The sequence below is a fragment of the Metarhizium acridum genome (assembly GCF_019434415.1).
Source record: "Metarhizium acridum strain ARSEF 324 chromosome Unknown scaffold_29, whole genome shotgun sequence".
In the NCBI taxonomy this organism is placed as follows: domain Eukaryota; kingdom Fungi; phylum Ascomycota; class Sordariomycetes; order Hypocreales; family Clavicipitaceae; genus Metarhizium; species Metarhizium acridum.
In genome coordinates this window covers 344,353-362,430 of record NW_027094017.1, presented here as the reverse complement: position 1 = coordinate 362,430, position 18,078 = coordinate 344,353, and the positions used below count along the sequence as shown (strand labels likewise).

At 50.1% G+C, this 18,078-nt stretch overlaps 6 protein-coding genes across 8 annotated transcripts; 3 read left to right on the top strand and 3 right to left on the bottom strand.

Moving 5' to 3' along the window:
* Positions 1–97: 97 nt before the first annotated feature.
* Positions 98–3,882, bottom strand: J3458_004160 (uncharacterized protein). Its single transcript, XM_007816199.2, has 3 exons — positions 2,708–3,882; positions 1,910–2,595; positions 98–1,841 (listed from the first exon to the last, which is right to left on the bottom strand). Exons 1-3 carry the CDS (start codon positions 3,137–3,139, stop codon positions 815–817), a joined length of 2,145 nt encoding a protein of 714 aa, XP_007814390.2. The 5' UTR covers positions 3,140–3,882; the 3' UTR covers positions 98–814.
* A 1,044-nt stretch (positions 3,883–4,926) lies between these two features.
* Positions 4,927–6,099, top strand: CYA4_1 (Cytochrome c oxidase polypeptide 5, mitochondrial). Its single transcript, XM_007816200.2, has 3 exons — positions 4,927–5,289; positions 5,591–5,784; positions 5,861–6,099. The coding sequence occupies exons 1-3, from the start codon at positions 5,061–5,063 to the stop codon at positions 5,945–5,947; spliced, it is 510 nt and encodes a 169-aa protein (XP_007814391.1). The 5' UTR covers positions 4,927–5,060; the 3' UTR covers positions 5,948–6,099.
* Positions 6,100–8,513, bottom strand: MCX1_1 (ATP-binding protein). The gene is made up of 3 exons (XM_007816201.2): positions 7,727–8,513; positions 7,460–7,640; positions 6,100–7,407 (listed from the first exon to the last, which is right to left on the bottom strand). Exons 1-3 carry the CDS (start codon positions 8,181–8,183, stop codon positions 6,318–6,320), a joined length of 1,728 nt encoding a protein of 575 aa, XP_007814392.1. The 5' UTR covers positions 8,184–8,513; the 3' UTR covers positions 6,100–6,317.
* Positions 8,514–9,287: 774 nt separating this feature from the next.
* On the top strand, positions 9,288–12,695 carry GLC3_1 (alpha-1,4-glucan branching enzyme). 3 transcript variants are annotated; one of them, XM_066118043.1, is made up of 8 exons: positions 9,288–9,676; positions 9,735–9,859; positions 9,936–10,035; positions 10,097–10,209; positions 10,272–10,963; positions 11,045–11,380; positions 11,436–12,066; positions 12,133–12,695. In XM_066118043.1, exons 1-8 carry the CDS (start codon positions 9,598–9,600, stop codon positions 12,148–12,150), a joined length of 2,094 nt encoding a protein of 697 aa, XP_065976641.1. In that variant the 5' UTR covers positions 9,288–9,597; the 3' UTR covers positions 12,151–12,695. The 3 variants fall into 3 exon arrangements, with proteins under 3 accessions (XP_065976641.1, XP_065976643.1, XP_065976642.1); XM_066118045.1 differs by having other exon boundaries at positions 11,436–12,695; XM_066118044.1 differs by having other exon boundaries at positions 11,045–12,066.
* Positions 12,696–13,253: 558 nt separating this feature from the next.
* Positions 13,254–15,736, top strand: ATP2_1 (atp2, beta subunit of the F1 sector of mitochondrial F1F0 ATP synthase). The gene is made up of 6 exons (XM_007816203.2): positions 13,254–13,327; positions 13,433–13,577; positions 13,639–13,660; positions 13,737–13,822; positions 13,891–13,933; positions 13,999–15,736. Exons 1-6 carry the CDS (start codon positions 13,317–13,319, stop codon positions 15,243–15,245), a joined length of 1,554 nt encoding a protein of 517 aa, XP_007814394.2. The 5' UTR covers positions 13,254–13,316; the 3' UTR covers positions 15,246–15,736.
* Positions 15,720–17,999, bottom strand: J3458_004155 (uncharacterized protein). Its single transcript, XM_007816204.2, has 2 exons — positions 17,656–17,999; positions 15,720–17,570 (listed from the first exon to the last, which is right to left on the bottom strand). The coding sequence occupies exon 2, from the start codon at positions 17,413–17,415 to the stop codon at positions 15,901–15,903; it is 1,515 nt and encodes a 504-aa protein (XP_007814395.2). The 5' UTR covers positions 17,416–17,570; positions 17,656–17,999; the 3' UTR covers positions 15,720–15,900.
* Between the last annotated feature and the right edge of the window lie 79 nt (positions 18,000–18,078).

Below are 18,078 nucleotides of genomic sequence, written 5' to 3'. Positions count from 1 at the left end.
GGGCAGGCGGACAGGAGGTGAGCCCAATGGTTCTCAGAAGGAGTGGGTCGATAACTGAAGCAGTTGACTAAGGTTGATTCTTCAAGCTACTCCGTAAGCTTTCCCGAGGTTCAAATGACATAGATTATTCGCAAGACGACACTACAGTTCAACCTTTTTGGCCCCCTCAACATTTGGCCTAGGCTGTTGCGAGAACGCTACGTAATCTGTTGAACTATTGCCGGGACAGCCGTCGCAACATGAGCGGATTGCAACGAGCTCTTCCCGTGGGATTGGCTATCTTTTTTGGGGTAATAGGAGGTGAGGCCCGGACCTTGTGATAAACATTGGCCGACGCAGCCTGCAAAATCAAATTCCATCGTTTCTGATCGTTTCGCCAGGCTACTACACTTTCCAGCCAGCCCTTGCCCAAGGAAAGGGTTTAGATGGCAAGTTGCCGTCACAAAAGTATGCAGCCAGTCGCCAATTACTACATCAGCATGCTATGGACATTAATTCGTAGTAGCAGCACGGGACCAAACGCAAAAACGAGTATTACAAAGGAAACAGGCTTACAGTCAGACGCTAAAACAATATCAAGGGATATGAAGTAGTGGGTAAACCAGATATATCTGTTGCGACGTTTTCGCAATAGCCAGCAGGTCGGGCCCGCAATCTTCTCCCGCCATGTAATTATTATTTACTTCGTAAATCTTTTTCCCATCATTCATTCCTATCGTACCAACTGATATCTTTGTAACGTTGCGCGCTCAGGACATCGGGTACTCATGAAATCCAAACCACTACATCCGCCTAGATGCAACAGGCATGCCGACTATATGAAAGGCGCATCCAGACCCCAGAAAAGCCTGTCCCAGTCAATAGCGTCCAGGTCCATCGTCCCTTGCAGAGCCTGCCACTGCTGTTCGAGGTACGCGGTTTCGGATTCGGGAGTCGTCTGTGATGGTAACATGCCATTCATCCCATCATCTCGATGAGCCGAATCGGGAGTCATTGGAAGAGACCCGCCTGGTGGCCGGCCTTTTCCGGCAGCGTGATTCTTCACCGCCTCTAGTGCCGGGTGATTTCCTCGGTGCTTCTTCAGCACTTGTACCGACAGCTCGAGAAGTTTCGATGCCACTGGCGATTGGTGTCTTGCCTCCTCTAGTATCCTCCAGGCATCCGCGACTTCTTCTCCGCTGGCCGTACCATTGTCTCCATCGCCTCCTAAACAAGCACTGAGGACCAGGGCAATCGTGGCAATGAAGACGCTTCGAAGCACCATGTTCATCCTCTGCCGGAACGACACGTACACCAGGTTTTCCTTCCTCAACTGATGTTCTACCTGAATGATAATCCTGGCCGATTTCATACACATCTCCTGTGAGTATGCAAATGGTGTCTCCACCGCTCCTCGAGCGAGATATGGTAGATGCAATTTGCAGAGCTGCCGGTGCAGGAGTAGATTCAGCGTGTAGCGCTGCACTTTGATATTTGGTGAGCATCTTGGGTCATCGAGTGGGAGGTCTTTTAAACTTGTGTTGCCCAGCGAAAAAAAGGACGGCATTTCGGATATGAATTGTTTGAACTTCGCATCGACTTCCATTACTTGCCGATAGTCCAACGTTTCTGGGCTGAGAAGAATAAACGGTGACCTGTCGAGAAGGCCGTGGCAAACTTCAGCCAGCCGTATGCGTTGTAAGAAGTACGAGACGCAAGTTGGCTTCTCGGCCGCGTGATCAGGGACATCACGACCACTGATAATCTCTTCGTCATCCACATTGCGTGGTTTCCTAACAGCCATGTGATTTGGGTGTATTGTATACGTTCCTTCCTGCGGTACAGAAAACTGGGCAAGCATCCTGAAGATCCTTTGTCAGGCCTGGGGGTCTTTTCCCGGTCAACGGCGGCTTGGGTATGAGTAACTTACCAATCCGTTGCCGTCAGGTACCACCAGACGCGACGACTAATCTCGGTCTTCACCGTGTCAGTTCCCGCAAGCTCGCCGGAGGAGCCATTGGGAGAGTAGTCAATGCGGTGCAGGGCTAACCCACGGCCCATGTCAATGGATTTCGCCACCAGAGATCGAGCTCGTGACGACACTCCTTCGAGGCTGCACAGGACATAAAACATAATGATCATGCCTTGGATACACTCAACGGAGAGGTGAGCAGTGCGGTGTGCGTGATCAGCAACGTCAAGAGAAGCCTTCAGCCATGAAGTGGCCTGTGAGTTCGCTTCGACATAATTGGCAAAGAGGCATCTTGAGTCATCAAACGTGGTCCAAGCATATGTTGTGGTGGTACAAATGCTCAGCAGGAGCAAGATGGCGCCTATGTCGACCCTGTCGCCTTGCTCCAGCCCATTATAAGTGGCATCTATTAAGCCCCCCATGGAGGGAGCATGGATGATATGATGAAAATGGCTAACGTCACTAAGGTATTTCTGCAGCAAGATATGCGCTTCCTCGCGACGCGGCAGCCAGATGCATCTGATCGGTTGTGTGACTCCACATGCGCCGGGAGATGCGTCGGGTTCAAATATGAATCCAGACGGCTTTGTGATGAGTCTTATGGGGCATGTACGGAAGGTTATGGGATCAGCAACCACGGAATCCTGGACATGACAATGTCAGTGGCGATGTGCACAGAATAGACGAGGGCAATGTGCCGGCTGCTCTGAGGTACGTCTGGGTTGATTGATTGATTGATAATGAGCACAGGCTTACCAGTAACTTCTGGCCGGAACATGACCTCTCCAACCAGAGGGCATCGGCAGTCAGCCTTTGAAGCCGTGACGGAACAGCAGCCAGGCTTGTCGGAGGTCCGGACTCAGGGTAACCAGCCTTTCTTGTGTCCGCGGATATGGAACTTGCTGTCCCGGGCGGCCAGGTCTGAGACTGGGCCTGGATCTTGGCCTGTGAGGCTACCAATGATTCAAGCCTCTCGAGGCGCGACAACAGTTCAGAAGCTGATATATCCCTTGACAGCGCAGCACTTTTGGATTGACTTGCAACAGTGGCATCGTGCGGTGTGCCTTCGTGCTGGCAGACCACGCCCCGGGATGTGCAATTGGAGCATGGGAACACACGACTGCAACGGAGCTTGCGCACTCTGCAGAGAGTGCATGAAATAGGTCGTTGTCTCGGCTGACGACCCATTTGGGATTCTCGGACTGGCCTATTACTTTCTCTTGGCAATTTAGTGCTCAAATGGGGTCTCAAGGGCGAGAGAAAAAGGAGCAATGAGGCGGGTGTAAGTGAGATGGGAGCTTGAAGTTGTGCCAGTTCCCACGGAATACCCGGAAGAGCGCCGCGGAAAGTCCATGGTCATGTTGCCGACAACCCCATTGCGAGCCCGGCTATCCAATTATCTGCGGCTCCAGCATCGCCGATGCGGGGCCGATGTTTCCTTTCCCCAAGGAATCCACATCTGTACCTCCGCGATTGACTGCTTACAGATGCTGATATTTTAGTACGGGTTGTGCTATTTGTGCGGCAGAAAATCGTTATTCGTGCGGCACTAAGCCCAATTAGGGTGCACCCCCTAGCTGCAACACCCCACCATATAAATTTACATACATTAGCCTGGCAACGCAAGGATTATCACGACAATAACCGCCCAGCACACAATAAAAATCCAGGCTGCAGCCGCCTAGGCCGCCTTTTTACAACAACACGACATCATTAAATTCCAATGATAATAGCAGTCAACAGCCAAGTTAAAGGCCTCAATTAAGCTCTTAAAGTTATTAAGGCCGAGTAAATCCAAGCATTCGGCGCACAGTAACGAGCTAGAACAACGATTCGGGACGCAATAACGAAGAAGACTCGCAATACGGTTAAGGTAGCGGTCAATAAACGCTATAAATAACACACAAACTCAATCAACAAGTAGACAAGCCACAGAGCAAGCGGCAGTATTAGGGTCGCTGGAAATTAAGGAAATTATCCCTTAAACGCAGCCAGAAGAGCTGCAGCTTCAATGGATGACCCCTTGGGAGCCCAGGCAGCGCTCTCGGAGGCAGCGGAATAATTAACGGCCCGTGAATCCCGTGAATGTGTACACATTCATTAAAAACACCGGAAATCGCGTTTTTAAGCGATTTAGGCCCTGCCAGCGCTCGCTTAGGCTCGCGTTATTAAAAAATTAATAGATTTTCATTAAATCCAGCTTAAATTTTTAAATTATAGCCTTTTCCATGTGGGTGTATATGAAAATGTATGGTGGGGTGTGGCCAACTAGCCACTTATCCGAATCGGGTCTGGTGCCGCACGAATAACGATTTTCTGCCGCACAAATAGCACAACCCTTTAGTACCTCGATGGCCTGGAGCAACCTCGTCGTGCTTCAGAAACAGTGTAAGATGCCCGACCCATACTTTCCATTCACAGTGCCGCTGCCATCAGTGTCTTCTCCGAGTCTCCCAGTCGGACGCCGACTACCCTACAGCATGGTTGCCTTGCCAGGAAGTACTGCTACGTACGTAGAAGTTGCCGCAGGATAAGGGCAGACACCCTCGTGCACGGCCATGTAAAACAAACCTGGGCCTGCGGTTGCATAATCCAACCCGTTGTGGCAGCAAGTTCAATCAGGGTTATCGGTCCAAAACACAATCCGTGACCGATATAAGTAAAAGCTCCATCTACCTTACACAACGAAAAATCTGCATAACAAGTTAACACTGGAGACGCACTTAATTTCTTGATAAAATTAGTTTCATATACATCAAAATTTGAAATTTATATGATAGTTTGACGAGCATGAAGGATTCCCACGCAATCTCGGGTGACTTGTGACTAGCAAAGCTGCTGTGCATGCATCCCAGCAACCCGGAAAAGGAACTCACCAACCACAAATCCGTCACCAATGATTGGCCGAAAGGCACGTGACTGACACAGATACTTAGTCATCACGGGACCTGAGCTTTCTTCGCAGGAGTCAAATACGAAATCCATCATACGATTGATTCGGATCCTAAGAGGCCCAACAATTCCCTGACCTCGCTATCTCGGAATCCATCCACCGCGCAATCGACCGCGCCAATTGAACTCCCGCCACTTCGAACTTGAGTCGTACAAAATGCTGCGCACACCGACATCGAACCTGCTGCGCAAGGGCCTGGTGCGCAGTGTCCCAGCCGCTGCCTCCCGAGCCTCTTCCACCCACGCGATTTCCAACCCTACACTCAAGAACATCGAGAAAAGATGGGAGGGCATGCCTCTTCAAGAGCAGGCTGATCTGTGGATGGCTCTGCGTGATCGCATGAAGGGTAACTGGAACGAGTTGACCCTGCAGGAGAAGAAGGCCGGTATGTTTCTCCCGATAGCTCAGCGTTTTTTCTACGGAAATATCTCCCGAATAGCCGAGCTATCAAGAACCACCACCTACCACCACAGCTCAAGCGTTCACTCCCCAACTCCGCTGCCGCGTGACAACAAGCTTTGGATTTTGTGATTGTCAATGGAGATTATTTTCTCCCCTTTGCCATGCCCGAATGAGTTCCTTGCTCGATGCGTCAAAACGGGGATTGCCGGGATACACGCGCATTCTCTAGAGCTGCTCGGCCTCTTCATTGATTGAGCAAGAGCTAACACATATTATTTCACTAGCATACTGGATCGCTTTTGGCCCCCATGGCCCACGTGCTGTTGATCCCCCGGGTACCAATGCTCGTGTTGCTTGGGGCGTCGCCGTCGGTCTTGCTACCAGCTTTGCCATCTTCGCCGCCATTCGATCCGTGGCCAAGCCCAAACCCCATACTATGTCCAAGGAATATCAGGAGGCTTCAAATGAGCTCCTTGTTGTAAGTTGAATGAATCTTTCGGCACATACGCGCTTGGAACCCGAAAGAGCCGGTGCTAACCAAAGGGGTTTAACAGCAACAAAAAGCCGATCCCCTTACCGGTATTACCTCCGAGGGCTACAGTGGCAAGGGCATGGTCCAGTCTCCCCCCAAGGGCAACTAAACTCTCTCTACCAATACCATGCAAATTTTTTTTTGTGATAGAAGTGTAGGAGGTGAACTTGTGGGGGAATTGTCACCGCATGTAAAATGGTTCTAGAGCGAGCGTGGTTGGGAGGTTATGCCGGCAAGGCGGAAGGTGAGCTGATTGATTGGTTGTAAATATTGTACTACAACGACGGAACTCCGAAAAATTAAACTTTCCCATTGTTCGCCATGAAAATGCTTCATTCATCGGTGACCATGAATGTGCTCATTCGTGATATCCCACCAAGCGAGAAGAAGATCAAGAACTCATGGATGCCAGCGGCGCTCCGTCATATCATTAGGCAAACCTGGTATATACACACTGCCCACCTGGCTTCAAACCCATCTTATCCTCCACTTTGCCCGGCTTCCCTCATACGCTCAAAGGTCATTTGAGGTATTGTGTCTCGACGACTCATACTCTCTTCTTCCAACCGCCTGTCTACTTCGAACCTCCCGTCCTTACCCCAGTATGTTGCTTTATCTGATCCCTTAACACAGTCCTCTGTTATAAGAACATACGGCATAGGGGCATCAAACATTGGCTCGGCAAGAACCCGTTCCATTTCCATCTTCAGACCCCTGGCACCAGTTCCAATGGCTGCAGCCCTTTCTGCAATGGCGTACAGTGCCTTCTCAGTGAAGTGCAGTCGCGACGGGTATGTCTCGAATAATGCCGTGTATTGCGCAACAAGACTGTTCCGGGGCTCTGTGAGTACACGGAGCAGGTCGCTGGTGGACAAGGGACTAAGAGCACAGATGTTATGTAGGCGGCCTATTAGTTCTGGAATAAATCCGAAGCTTTGAAGATCTGCAGGTGTTGCAAGATCTAGCGGCGTAAATGAAGCTTCTGGCATCGCGTCATGATGAGCAATATGAGCGTATACACTCGGAGGAAGGATGTGCTTGCTTCCAGAAAGTGTCGACCGACCTCTCAACTCGCCACCGAAGCCCATTGACGGCCTGGCTACACGCTGCAACACGGCTTTATCTAGACCGACAAACGCACCGCAGAAGACGAACAAGATGTTGCTGGTGTCAATTGTGTACTGGTCGACCTTCCCGCCTGGTGGAACGGCCTGTGGTGCGGACGACGACGATCCACCAGAGCTATAGTTCGTGGTAATCGGCGGGGTTGATCGTGATGATCGGTTATCCTTCACGTTAATGGTAATCTTGGTCCCTTCGACCAACTTGAGCAAGGCTTGTTGGACACCTTCTCCACCAACATCACGCCCTGTCGGAGATTCTCTTCTGGCAAGCTTGTCGAACTCATCTAGCACCACAATTCCGTATTCCGTAGCTTTGATATCGTAGTTGGCCTCTATGAGCAGCCGCTCAATGCAAGTCTCCACATCCTGGCCAATGTAGCCGGCCTGGGTGAGGGAATTGCAGTCGCATATCGAAAAGGGTACATGAATTTGTTTGCTTAATGTTCTGCTGCAGATTAGCTTCAATGTAGTGTCGTTAGAGGAGACAGCTGACTTACTCTAGGATATAAGTCTTGCCAACTCCTGTTGGCCCAATCAATAGCAAGTTACTTTTATCAATCTTGACATGCTCCGGCACTGAGGGATCTTCTGGGACATATAAATGATCAAGCGGGTCTTCCTCAAACTCTGTTGTCTCGTGCAACTGTCTGACAGACTCATTGTGCCCAGGAAATTCATCTACAAGAAAAGTATTATTAATCTTGGGTTTCCTGATAGCGATAGTACACTGACAGAAAGAAAAAGCGCTGGTTGGATTTGCAAACCTTCTACGGGATGTATGTCTCTTCTCTTTTGATGCAACTCGCGGTCGCGGGCAAAGCGTTGACGCATCAACTTTTCATGAAAGTTCCTCTGCTCATGCTCGTGCTGATGACGCCTTCGAAGTTTCTGATAATGGTTGAAGAGTGTTGAGCAAATGGTTCTCTTTGCTCTCTCTTGGCCTACAACGTACTCGTCGACTCGTTTCTTCAGATCCCGGGGGTAGAATTGGGGGACTCCGAAGTTGGCTTTATTGAACATAGGGCCTCGGCCTAACTCAGCCGTGGGATCATAGCTGCCTGTAAATCCGGAGTTGAAGTCTGGCGTCCGTCGAGATGTCTGGCGGGGAGCCGTGCTTGAAAGACAGCGCACATAATTACTCCGTGGTGAGCAGCGTAGATTGGCACCGGAGCTTATGCGGGCCTGCACAACGCAAACCAACCTTCTTGACTGTCCAGGCATGGCTGATGGTGAAATGGCTATTCATATCACACTTGCCCAGCTCGTACTAAGCTGTGGAAGCCTGCTCGAGAGGCCGCTGTAGTGATGCGGGAGCGAACTGAATGCCTGGTTGATACTCGATTTGACGGGGATTGTTGACCGGAAACTGGGAATAGCATTACAGACGACAGAGGGGACGCAGTGGTTCCGATTCAGATGCAAAAACGTGGATATCCTCTTGAGGTGGCCTCTATGATTGGGCGCGTTATCTTATGCTAGCTGGATATGTGTTGCAACATGGACTTTGTCTGACAACCTTGATGATGATGGAACGCACGACGTCAAGTTGGAGCCAGCTACTTAGGTCCGGCAGGCGATCATGCCGGCCCGTGCAATGCTGGTAGATTGCCACCCCATGCTGGGTGCCTCAGGTTCTCGAGGCTTGTGCGCGCCGCCAGCTAGCCCACCGGCTGACCTCTAACAAAGGTTCAACGTCCATGTGTCAACGGGTTCCCTCAAAGGCCGTCCCATCAAGGAACTACCTACCTACCTACCTACCTAGGTAGGTAGGTACTGGGAAGGCACTTTCCTACTTAAGTACCAAGTACGCAGTACTAAAACTTAACCACATGCATGAATCAATATGCTAGCACTTCAGTCGGTTTTTTATCTTCTGAAAATGTCTGGTGCATTCTTCCATTTGACCGGCGTGTGCATGAACTATTGGATGCAGCGAGGAGGGCAGCCACCGCACTGCTTCATTGACCCAGTCCCCTGCGGAGACTCCGCAGTTGACTGTTCGGGTGCTCAATTGGCACCAGACAATGGCATCCTGTTATCCTCAAGCCATTGAACAGAAGCTGTTTTAGTTACCTGGTACTCGTCATGACAATGGGCCTGGTGTATGGCCGTCTTTGTGGCATAAGACCCCACGCCAGTATAAATGCTGCGAGCCAACGCTGCATCCAGCATGTGCATGGAGGCGTCAACTGGCTAATCTCGTTGTGACCCAACCACTTTCACCCGCCTGGCGCAATTTCACGCTTGCCTGCCTGCGTCACTGTCACCCCGCAGCCGCTCATTCGCCACTAGCTTAGCTCTTAGAGCTGTTTGAACCTGAATTGAGCTTGTACCAAGCTTCGTGGAGATAAATGTTCCGTATCCGTCTTCCTGAATCCCAACATCTTGACTTCAAGTAACTTGAAGTTCCGTGCCCAAGTCCAGATATTGCCGCATTCAGGTGCTCGCATAGCCTGGACCCCGAGCCCATCGCCAACGTCGACGTCGACGCATCTCACCTGGTTTTGCCGCTCCCAACAACTTGTAGTGCGACGCCATCCCTACCACAAACCACGCTATCCCAACATCCAGACATTACTACGACTAGTTGCGGCCCAAGTCCACAACCTCATTAGGAATATCGTCAATTGATACCATGACAGAGATCCAAAAGCTGCTGAATGAAGCGGGCGCTGGTGGTCTGACTCTAGACGATATACCTCGGGATGGCACTGGTATGTAGCCTCCTATCCCACAAAGCATCCATAAGCCATCCTCTAACCGCAATGACAGGCGTGGTAAAGCTGGACCCCTGGCTAGAGCCATTCAATGAAGCCCTGAAGCGCAGATATGGTAAATCCCAGGATTGGATCAACAGAATCAAAGCCACTGAAGGTGGCTTGGAGAAATTTTCGAGGGTAAGCTACATCGGATTTGTTTTGATATATTTGCCATTATGTCTCAGTGAAGAGAATCTAATTATGTATTACTCAGGGCTACGAAAAGTTCGGCCTAAATGCGAGTGATGATGGCACCATTACATATCGAGAATGGGCACCCAATGCTGTAGCAGCATCGCTCATAGGAGATTTCAGTGCGTCTAAACCAGCTGTATCACTCTTCTTGATCCACAATAATACTTACACGAAGCTTAGACAGCTGGGATGTCAATTCCCATGAGATGAAGAAGAACAACTTTGGAGTTTTCGAGATTGTGTTGCCACCCAAGGACAGCCAGCCAGTCATACCACATAATTCAAAAATAAAGGTTCGCAAGGCGATTGAACTAAAAATGAGGAGACAAATTAACATGGAAACGCATGAAACTAGATTTCTTTGCAGCTACCCAATGGAGAAAGGGTGGACCGTCTGCCGGCCTGGATTAAGTACGTGACGCAAGATCTAAGTGTATCTCCGGCATATGATGCACGATTTTGGAACCCCCCTAAAGCCGAAAAGTATGAATTCAAACACCAGAGGCCTTCTAAACCTGGTAGTGTTCGAGTATATGAAGCTCATGTCGGAATTTCCACGCCTGAACAAAGAGTGGCGACTTACAAGGAATTCACACAGAATATGCTCCCCAGAATTAAAGATCTTGGATACAATACGATTCAACTCATGGCGGTCATGGAGCATGCGTATTATGCATCGTTTGGTTACCAAGTTAACAATTTTTTCGCGGCGAGCAGTCGATATGGGCCACCTGAAGATCTCAAAGAGCTCGTTGATACTGCACACGGCATGGGAATCAGCGTACTGTTGGATGTCGTGCATAGCCACGCCTCAAAAAATGTTCTCGATGGTATAAACGAATTTGATGGTACAGATCATCAATACTTCCACGGCGGTGGCAAGGGGCGCCATGATCAGTGGGACAGCCGACTGTTCAACTATGGCCACCACGAAGTTCTCCGGTTTCTCCTCAGCAATCTGCACTTTTGGATGGAGGAATATCATTTTGACGGGTTCAGATTTGATGGCGTCACAAGCATGCTATACGTTCATCATGGCATTGGCGCGTAAGCAATTTCCGAGCCCCCCCCGGGAGGAAAAAAAAAAGCCCGGAGGACTGACTTGAATCGCTGACTGATAATGCGTAGGGGCTTTTCCGGCGGCTATCATGAATACTTTGGTTCTGAAGTCGATGAAGAGGCTGTGGTATATCTGATGATTGCCAACGAAATGTTGCACTCCCTGTTCCCTGAATGTATCACAATAGCAGAAGATGTATCCGGAATGCCAGCGCTCTGTCTGCCTCTTGCGCTGGGAGGTGTTGGTTTCGATTATCGCCTTGCAATGGCAGTCCCGGATATGTGGATCAAGATTCTGAAAGAGCTGAAGGATGAGCAGTGGAATATTGGCAACATTTGCTTCACTCTTGTTAATCGACGTCATGGCGAGAAGACGATTGCCTACTGCGAGAGTCACGATCAAGCGTACGTTAATACCCCGTCAGCGTCTAGTCAGGCGCATTCACTCACACACAAACAGGCTGGTGGGTGACAAGACACTTATGATGCATCTCTGCGACGCTGAAATGTACACGAACATGTCGGTCCTGTCACCATTGACGCCCGTGATTGAAAGAGGCATGTCGCTTCACAAGATGATTCGACTGCTCACTCATAGCTTGGGAGGCGAAGGGTATTTGAATTTTGAAGGTAACGAGTTTGGCCATCCCGAGTGGCTTGACTTCCCTAGGGAAGGGAACAACAATTCGTTTTGGTATGCGCGTCGCCAGCTTAACCTGACAGAAGATCATCTGCTACGGTATCAGTATCTCAACAACTTTGATCGATCAATGAATCAGTGTGAAGCCAAATACGGATGGCTTCATTCACCTCAAGCTTATGTCTCACTCAAGCATGAAGTCGACAAGGTCATTGTCTTCGAGCGAGCGGGCTTAGTGTTCGTGTTTAACTTTCACCCTTCCCAAAGCTTCGCTGATTATCGCATCGGCATTGAAGTTGCTGGAACTTATCGTATTATTCTCAACACCGATTCCAAGGACGCGGGCGGGTTCAATCGGGTGGATGAAAGCACTCGCTTCTTTACAACCCCCATGGAATGGAATGGGCGGAAGAATTGGACCCAAGTGTACATTCCGTGTCGCACAGCCATGGTAAGCCTACGCATCGTCTTTTGGTGAACTATTGTTCTGTGGACTAGTTTTAACCTGTTATACCAGGTGCTGGCGTTGGAATAAACGTTGCGCAGCGGATGGATCGGATGTCTCCTCCTTACATACTTACGTAGTATATCGTGATTGGATATCCGCCGAGCTGGTTACCTGGAATGCAAGCACAACAGCGAAGGGCCAGTACATTGCTTCGATATTGATCGACTACCAGCGTACAAGGAGCAGTGAGCAGTTGGGGAAAATCGCCTGACCTCACGAAGTTTACAGAAGCATTCTTGACACAAATATAACAGCCTTAATGAAAACGGCAGCACGGTATCAGACCTGTTTGGCTATTAGTAACAGGAGTTCTCATGCATTCGCTTCATATTAACAGACAACGTTTGTACAATGTACATTCTATTAGAAGTTTCCGTCCACGACCAGGAATGTGACAAAAAGGGGCCTTGCTGTAGTGTTCGTCGTGCTGCTATTGCCGGCCCGCATACAAGTACTGGTGTGACTACTTAATGACGGAGCAAGCCAAGAGAACATAAGGGTCGGAACGAGCTGGGAGCCGCGACATGACACAGAGCCGCCGTCCTTGAATCTGTTTGGCCAGCAGCAGAAAGGGGATTCAGGAGCCTCAGGTACCAACAATGATGGTCCAGGCCCCCGCTCGGTTGACTGGGGCGACAAGGGTCGGTTCACACTGTGCAGGTACGGAATCTCTATGATTGACTTGACGCTGGACATCACTTCTCCGAGACCAGGCCATACGCCTAGGTTGTATACCTACTTAAGTACCTAGGTACCTAGGAAGGTATGCACCTGTGGCTGTATTACCTGGCTTGCTCTCAACTTGAAATAATGTGTGCAAGTTCAACGATGACGCCTTGCAATTGCCCTATGAATATTCGGAGAACTCGCACAAGAGACGGAGTACAATGGAATATATTGTTTGCTTTTGCCTTAGTATCAGAGCCACGTAGAAGCCAACTTGGCCATTGAAATTTCAGCCCCGTCTGGTACCACCTCCAAAGGGACGGCGTTCCTTCAAAACCCGAGGCCTGCACTGTAAAGCCCCATGTTGCAGGACAATTTTAGGCTAGTGAATCACGTGACTGGAGAGAAAGCTCTAACCGATGAAGTCGTCCGCTTCCGAGTAAAACTGCTCATTCTGCAAATTCTCCCCCAGTTCCAACCAACCTCTCTCCACTCCCATATCTGATCGCTCTCTGTCATCTGGCAAGATGTTCAAGAGGTGAGTCTTGACGTGTGGATGTATCTTTTAGGTCTTTTTGTGCGCCTCTTACGCCAATTGAGGCCGATTGAGGCGATTGAGCTTACCCGTGGATGTTTTCTATAGTGGCATTTCCTCCTTCGCTAGGGCGTCTCGCCCGACCTTCTCGGCCGCCGCCTCGCGACGTGCCCTCAAGCCTGCCGCTTTCCGATTCCCCCTGAACAGCAGATTCGCCAGTTCTGCCAGTGTTGGTGTCGGCAAGATTCACCAGGTAGGCAGAGTTCCGCAATTCCCGGCCAGGGAGGCCTTTTTGGGCTAACAACAATATTTAGGTTATCGGTGCTGTCGTCGACGGTTGGTCTCAAACTTTCCCCACAGCCACCTGAAGGTTATTGCCGAACGGGAAATCTTGTAACTGACCTGCCAATAGTCAAGTTCGACACTGCCAAGCTGCCTGCTATCCTGAATTCCCTCGAGACCGACAACAATGGCCAGAAGCTAGTCCTAGAAGTTTCCGTATGTGGCTCCTAATCAGAATAAAATCAAGGCGGTACCAACATCATGGCTGACAACAATGTTTTTAGCAACACCTGGGTGAGAACGTCGTGCGATGCATTGCCATGGACGGTAAGATTCATTTTCCCCATGAAACCCCGGGATGAAGTCCCTATAGGCTCTAAACTACGAAACAGGTACTGAAGGTCTCGTCCGAGGCGCCAAGGCCACCGACACTGGTGCTCCCATCACCATTCCTGTCGGCCCTGCTACCCTGGGTCGTATCATCAACGTCACTGGTGACCCCATTGACGAGCGCGGTCCCATCAAGACCGACAAGTTCTTGCCCATCCACTCCGAGCCCCCGGAGTTCACTGATCAGTCTACCTCTGCTGAGATTTTGGTCACTGGTATTAAGGTCGTCGATCTGCTCGCCCCCTACGCTCGTGGTGGAAAGATTGGTCTCTTCGGTGGTGCTGGTGTCGGCAAGACTGTGTTCATTCAGGAGCTTATCAACAACATCGCCAAGGCTCACGGTGGTTACTCTGTCTTCACTGGTGTTGGTGAGCGTACTCGTGAGGGTAATGATCTGTACCATGAAATGCAGGAGACTTCCGTCATTCAGCTTGATGGCGAGTCCAAGGTCGCCCTGGTGTTCGGTCAGATGAACGAACCCCCTGGTGCTCGTGCTCGTGTCGCCCTTACTGGTTTGACCATTGCTGAGTACTTCCGTGACCAGGAAGGCCAGGATGTGCTGCTCTTCATTGACAACATTTTCCGATTCACTCAGGCCGGCTCTGAGGTGTCCGCCTTGCTGGGTCGTATTCCCTCCGCCGTCGGTTACCAGCCTACTCTTGCCGTCGATATGGGTGGTATGCAGGAGCGTATTACCACCACCAAGAAGGGTTCCATTACTTCCGTCCAGGCTGTCTACGTCCCCGCTGACGATTTGACCGATCCTGCCCCTGCCACGACCTTCGCTCACTTGGACGCCACTACTGTCTTGTCTCGTGGTATCTCTGAGTTGGGTATCTACCCCGCTGTCGACCCTCTCGACTCTACCTCCCGTATGCTTGATCCCCGTATTGTCGGTGAGGAGCACTACAACACGGCTACCCGTGTCCAGCAGATTCTCCAGGAGTACAAGTCCTTGCAGGATATCATTGCTATTCTGGGTATGGATGAATTGTCCGAGGCTGATAAGCTCACTGTCGAGCGTGCCCGTAAGATTCAGCGTTTCCTTAGCCAGCCTTTCACTGTCGCTCAGGTGTTCACTGGTATCGAGGGCAAGCTGGTAGACCTGAAGGAGACCATTGCCTCATTCAAGGCTATCCTGAACGGTGAGGGTGACAGCCTTCCCGAGGGTGCCTTCTACATGGTTGGTGACCTTGCCTCCGCTAAGGAGAAGGGAGCGAAGATTCTTGCGGATTTGGAGAAGAACTAGGCGCCTTAGCTACATAATATCTGAAGGTGTGGAGAAGGAGCCTGTGTATAGACCAGAGGAACCGGGGGCTGGGGAGGTTTCTTCTAAGCTCCATCTATTTAGTCTCTTTTGTGGGCTGTGTACCAATGATAAAACTTCCTCTTTACTTTAATTACTATCTGTTCCGTGTGTCTTACATCCCTGTCATGCATGTAGCTCGTTGCTCTTTGAAAATTGCGATGGTGCCGTCCGTTGCGTGATACCGGGACGTTTGAGGGTTCTGCTTCATGTCGCCAGAGACGGTCGGGCCACCGGACGGCCATGATAGTTGTGACACACACATGTTATGTCGTCCAATGAGCCGTCATCCCTCGACCGAAGAGGGCAATTCGCATCTATCACGCGCCAGAGCTGCCGTCATCCTGTGATCATTGAACTTGGGTGGAACCGATCTTCAAGAGCCTACTTTTGTGCGAGGTACTGCAGTCTGTGGCAGAATATATATACCCAATAAGAAGTATACATTAATTTACCATAATATGTTATGTTACAGAGCGCGATAGCCAGGTACTGATCTGGTTAAATACTTTTTGCCTCCCACCGTATACACTTCTGCGTAGACCTCGAACCAAACATCTCAAAGTATTGGCCAACTCTGAGCCTGGCGTCTCAGCCGTTATTCACCAGCGTTCCACACTGGTTCATCGCCTGGATGGCTTGGATTCGCCAGAACGACAGCCCTTGCTTCGGATTCGTAGTAGACAGGCCTACCTTGGTCGTCTACTAGGCCGAGTTGCCTCGTCTCTTGTTCTTCCTGTGCGTCCCTTTTATCAGTCGGCGATCTACGTGGCTCCCACGTGGGATCGTCCAGAACTAGCCTTGCCAACTCAATTGGATCCTCGATATCTCTTGCTGCGAGTGGAATCTTGAGCTCGTTGTACCACGCTGGCCCGAGGAATGCACAGATATCTTGGAGAGATCGAGCACCTATGCCTACCAACCACCAAACTCCCATAGTTAGTTTGAGGAATATGGCGTAGTGTGCTATAATAACCAGAGCACGGCAATTCTTGTCGAGTACCAGCCGAACAAAGTCATGAGGTAGATACGTAAACCAAGTGATGATGCGAAGCTTCATCACAGCTCCGAAACCGCCTTGATGCATGTTTTGGTAGAGTGTTGCTAGATATCTAAGCACTCGAGTATAAGTTTTCCTGTTGGCCTCATCGGGATCATTGGCTGGAATTGACGAGACCAAGACATGGAGATTTCTAGGTATGTAAGCGGCAGCCGCGGTAAGATCCATAGCTGGCCGATAGAACATTTGCTCTAACCCAGTGTTCCTTAAAGAAACTCTATCAATTGTCTGGAAAATCGTTCCAATGCCACGCCAGATGGTCATCCACTGAATGATGTAGAGGTCAGGAGCCTGGGGCAAGCGAAAATTCTGAGACGACAAGGCTGTCAAGAGAAGAGAATTGGCTAGAAGCGCGCCGTACGTTTTTGGATCGCCGGTCCTGATGGCCGTAGAAAATGGTTCAAACACACCGTCCTGGTAGCGTATAAGACGATAGGGATCACCCATGTCATCGCCAGTCGTTTCACAAGCATGCAGACATGATAAGGCCATGACGCAATTGTACAAAAATTTGACACTGAATGCGTGATCCATGACAGTCTTTCGCATGAGGTCCTCCATGGGCCTGGAGTCGCCGCCCTCGATGGAGAAGGACGTACATGTATGACCCAAAAAATGCCAGAGAATTTTCATGTCGATGGCGTCGCACCCAGTTGCTATCTGGAGCGGTTCCCGGACAACAATGGAGTCAGGGGATTGATGAAGATGATCAAATACGGTCGTAGTAAAGGACGGTGAGGACTGGTTTTGTATGGGAACGAGAGCCTTGGAATCAGGAGACGATTTCCTTGAGCCGGGGGAGGCTGATGGCGACTTTGGTTTAGATGAGCTGACATCGAGGGAGGCAGCTGGAAGAGCGAAGACGCAAGTTTCCCCACGAAGAGTGCATATTCCACACGATGGACGTTTCTCATCGCACTTGACTTTGCGCTTCTTGCAATTCTGGCATCCAAGGCGGGACTTCTTGTGAGGCCGTTTCGCATGATAGGGCTTGTTTCGAGGAGGAGAATCCGAGAACCAAACTGAAGAGCCGCTACCGGATGTGGCCGACATTATGGTATTATGTCATTTTTTGCCTGAATATTTGAACCCTGGGTAATTGGGAGGGGAGATGTCTTATCTGCGGCAGAATATATCTGCCTACTGTACGAAGAGGTATACACTAATAACCGTAGTATATAAGTGTATAAAGCGCGATAGCCAGGTACCTGTCTGGTTAAATTCTCTTTGCCTCCCACTGTAGTCCGGAGCGCCACATCAAGATGAAAGACCAAACTATTGGAAGGCACTTACTTGGCTTCCAAAGGTTTTCAAGCTTAGCATGATAGTCACTGAACCATGCCGCCGCTTTCCATACACACGCTGTTGGAGGATCCAAGATTCCAGTCGGCAGGGGCCAGACTAGCTCGAAAGTAGGATCGATATTAATTGATAGCAAGCACTTGAGCTGGCACCTGGCGATGGTAGCTGCGCTTGCTGTTGCGGGACAGAAGCACCAGACTCAACTTACTTGGCAGGGGAGCAAGCCAAGTTGGCCAACTGCCACCCGGTTTTGCAAGCTCGACCTGGGAAGGCCAAGATGTCGTCTCTTCTGCACTCGAGCATTCAATATTGAATGCCAAGGTATTGTGAAGGAGCTCGTGTGTCACCAATGACAGGAGCTGACCAGTGGACGACAGGTTTTGGATGAGCAAGAATGGAGTTTTGGAGATCAAT

Bases quoted from the DNA above. Each gene is read 5' to 3' on its own strand.
- J3458_004160 (XM_007816199.2), bottom strand. From the start codon at position 3,139: ATGGGTCGTCAGCCGAGACAACGACCTATTTCATGCACTCTCTGCAGA. The intron at 2,596-2,707 runs GTAAGCCTGTGC...TGTCATGTCCAG, and splicing joins GTTCCGGCCAGAAGTTACTG to GATTCCGTGGTTGCTGATCC. The intron at 1,842-1,909 runs GTAAGTTACTCA...AAGGATCTTCAG, and splicing joins TACCTGACGGCAACGGATTG to GATGCTTGCCCAGTTTTCTG.
- CYA4_1 (XM_007816200.2), top strand. From the start codon at position 5,061: ATGCTGCGCACACCGACATCGAACCTGCTGCGCAAGGGCCTGGTGCGC. The intron at 5,290-5,590 runs GTATGTTTCTCC...TTATTTCACTAG, and splicing joins CCTGCAGGAGAAGAAGGCCG to CATACTGGATCGCTTTTGGC. The intron at 5,785-5,860 runs GTAAGTTGAATG...GGGGTTTAACAG, and splicing joins CTTCAAATGAGCTCCTTGTT to CAACAAAAAGCCGATCCCCT.
- MCX1_1 (XM_007816201.2), bottom strand. From the start codon at position 8,183: ATGCCTGGACAGTCAAGAAGGTTGGTTTGCGTTGTGCAGGCCCGCATA. The intron at 7,641-7,726 runs GTTTGCAAATCC...CTTTTCTTGTAG, and splicing joins AGACATACATCCCGTAGAAG to ATGAATTTCCTGGGCACAAT. The intron at 7,408-7,459 runs GTAAGTCAGCTG...AATCTGCAGCAG, and splicing joins GGCAAGACTTATATCCTAGA to AACATTAAGCAAACAAATTC.
- GLC3_1 (XM_066118045.1), top strand. From the start codon at position 9,598: ATGACAGAGATCCAAAAGCTGCTGAATGAAGCGGGCGCTGGTGGTCTG. The intron at 9,860-9,935 runs GTAAGCTACATC...TGTATTACTCAG, and splicing joins GCTTGGAGAAATTTTCGAGG to GGCTACGAAAAGTTCGGCCT. The intron at 11,381-11,435 runs GTACGTTAATAC...ACACACAAACAG, and splicing joins TGCGAGAGTCACGATCAAGC to GCTGGTGGGTGACAAGACAC.
- ATP2_1 (XM_007816203.2), top strand. The intron at 13,661-13,736 runs GTTGGTCTCAAA...ACCTGCCAATAG, and splicing joins TATCGGTGCTGTCGTCGACG to TCAAGTTCGACACTGCCAAG. The intron at 13,934-13,998 runs GTAAGATTCATT...ACTACGAAACAG, and splicing joins GCGATGCATTGCCATGGACG to GTACTGAAGGTCTCGTCCGA.
- J3458_004155 (XM_007816204.2), bottom strand. From the start codon at position 17,415: ATGTCGGCCACATCCGGTAGCGGCTCTTCAGTTTGGTTCTCGGATTCT.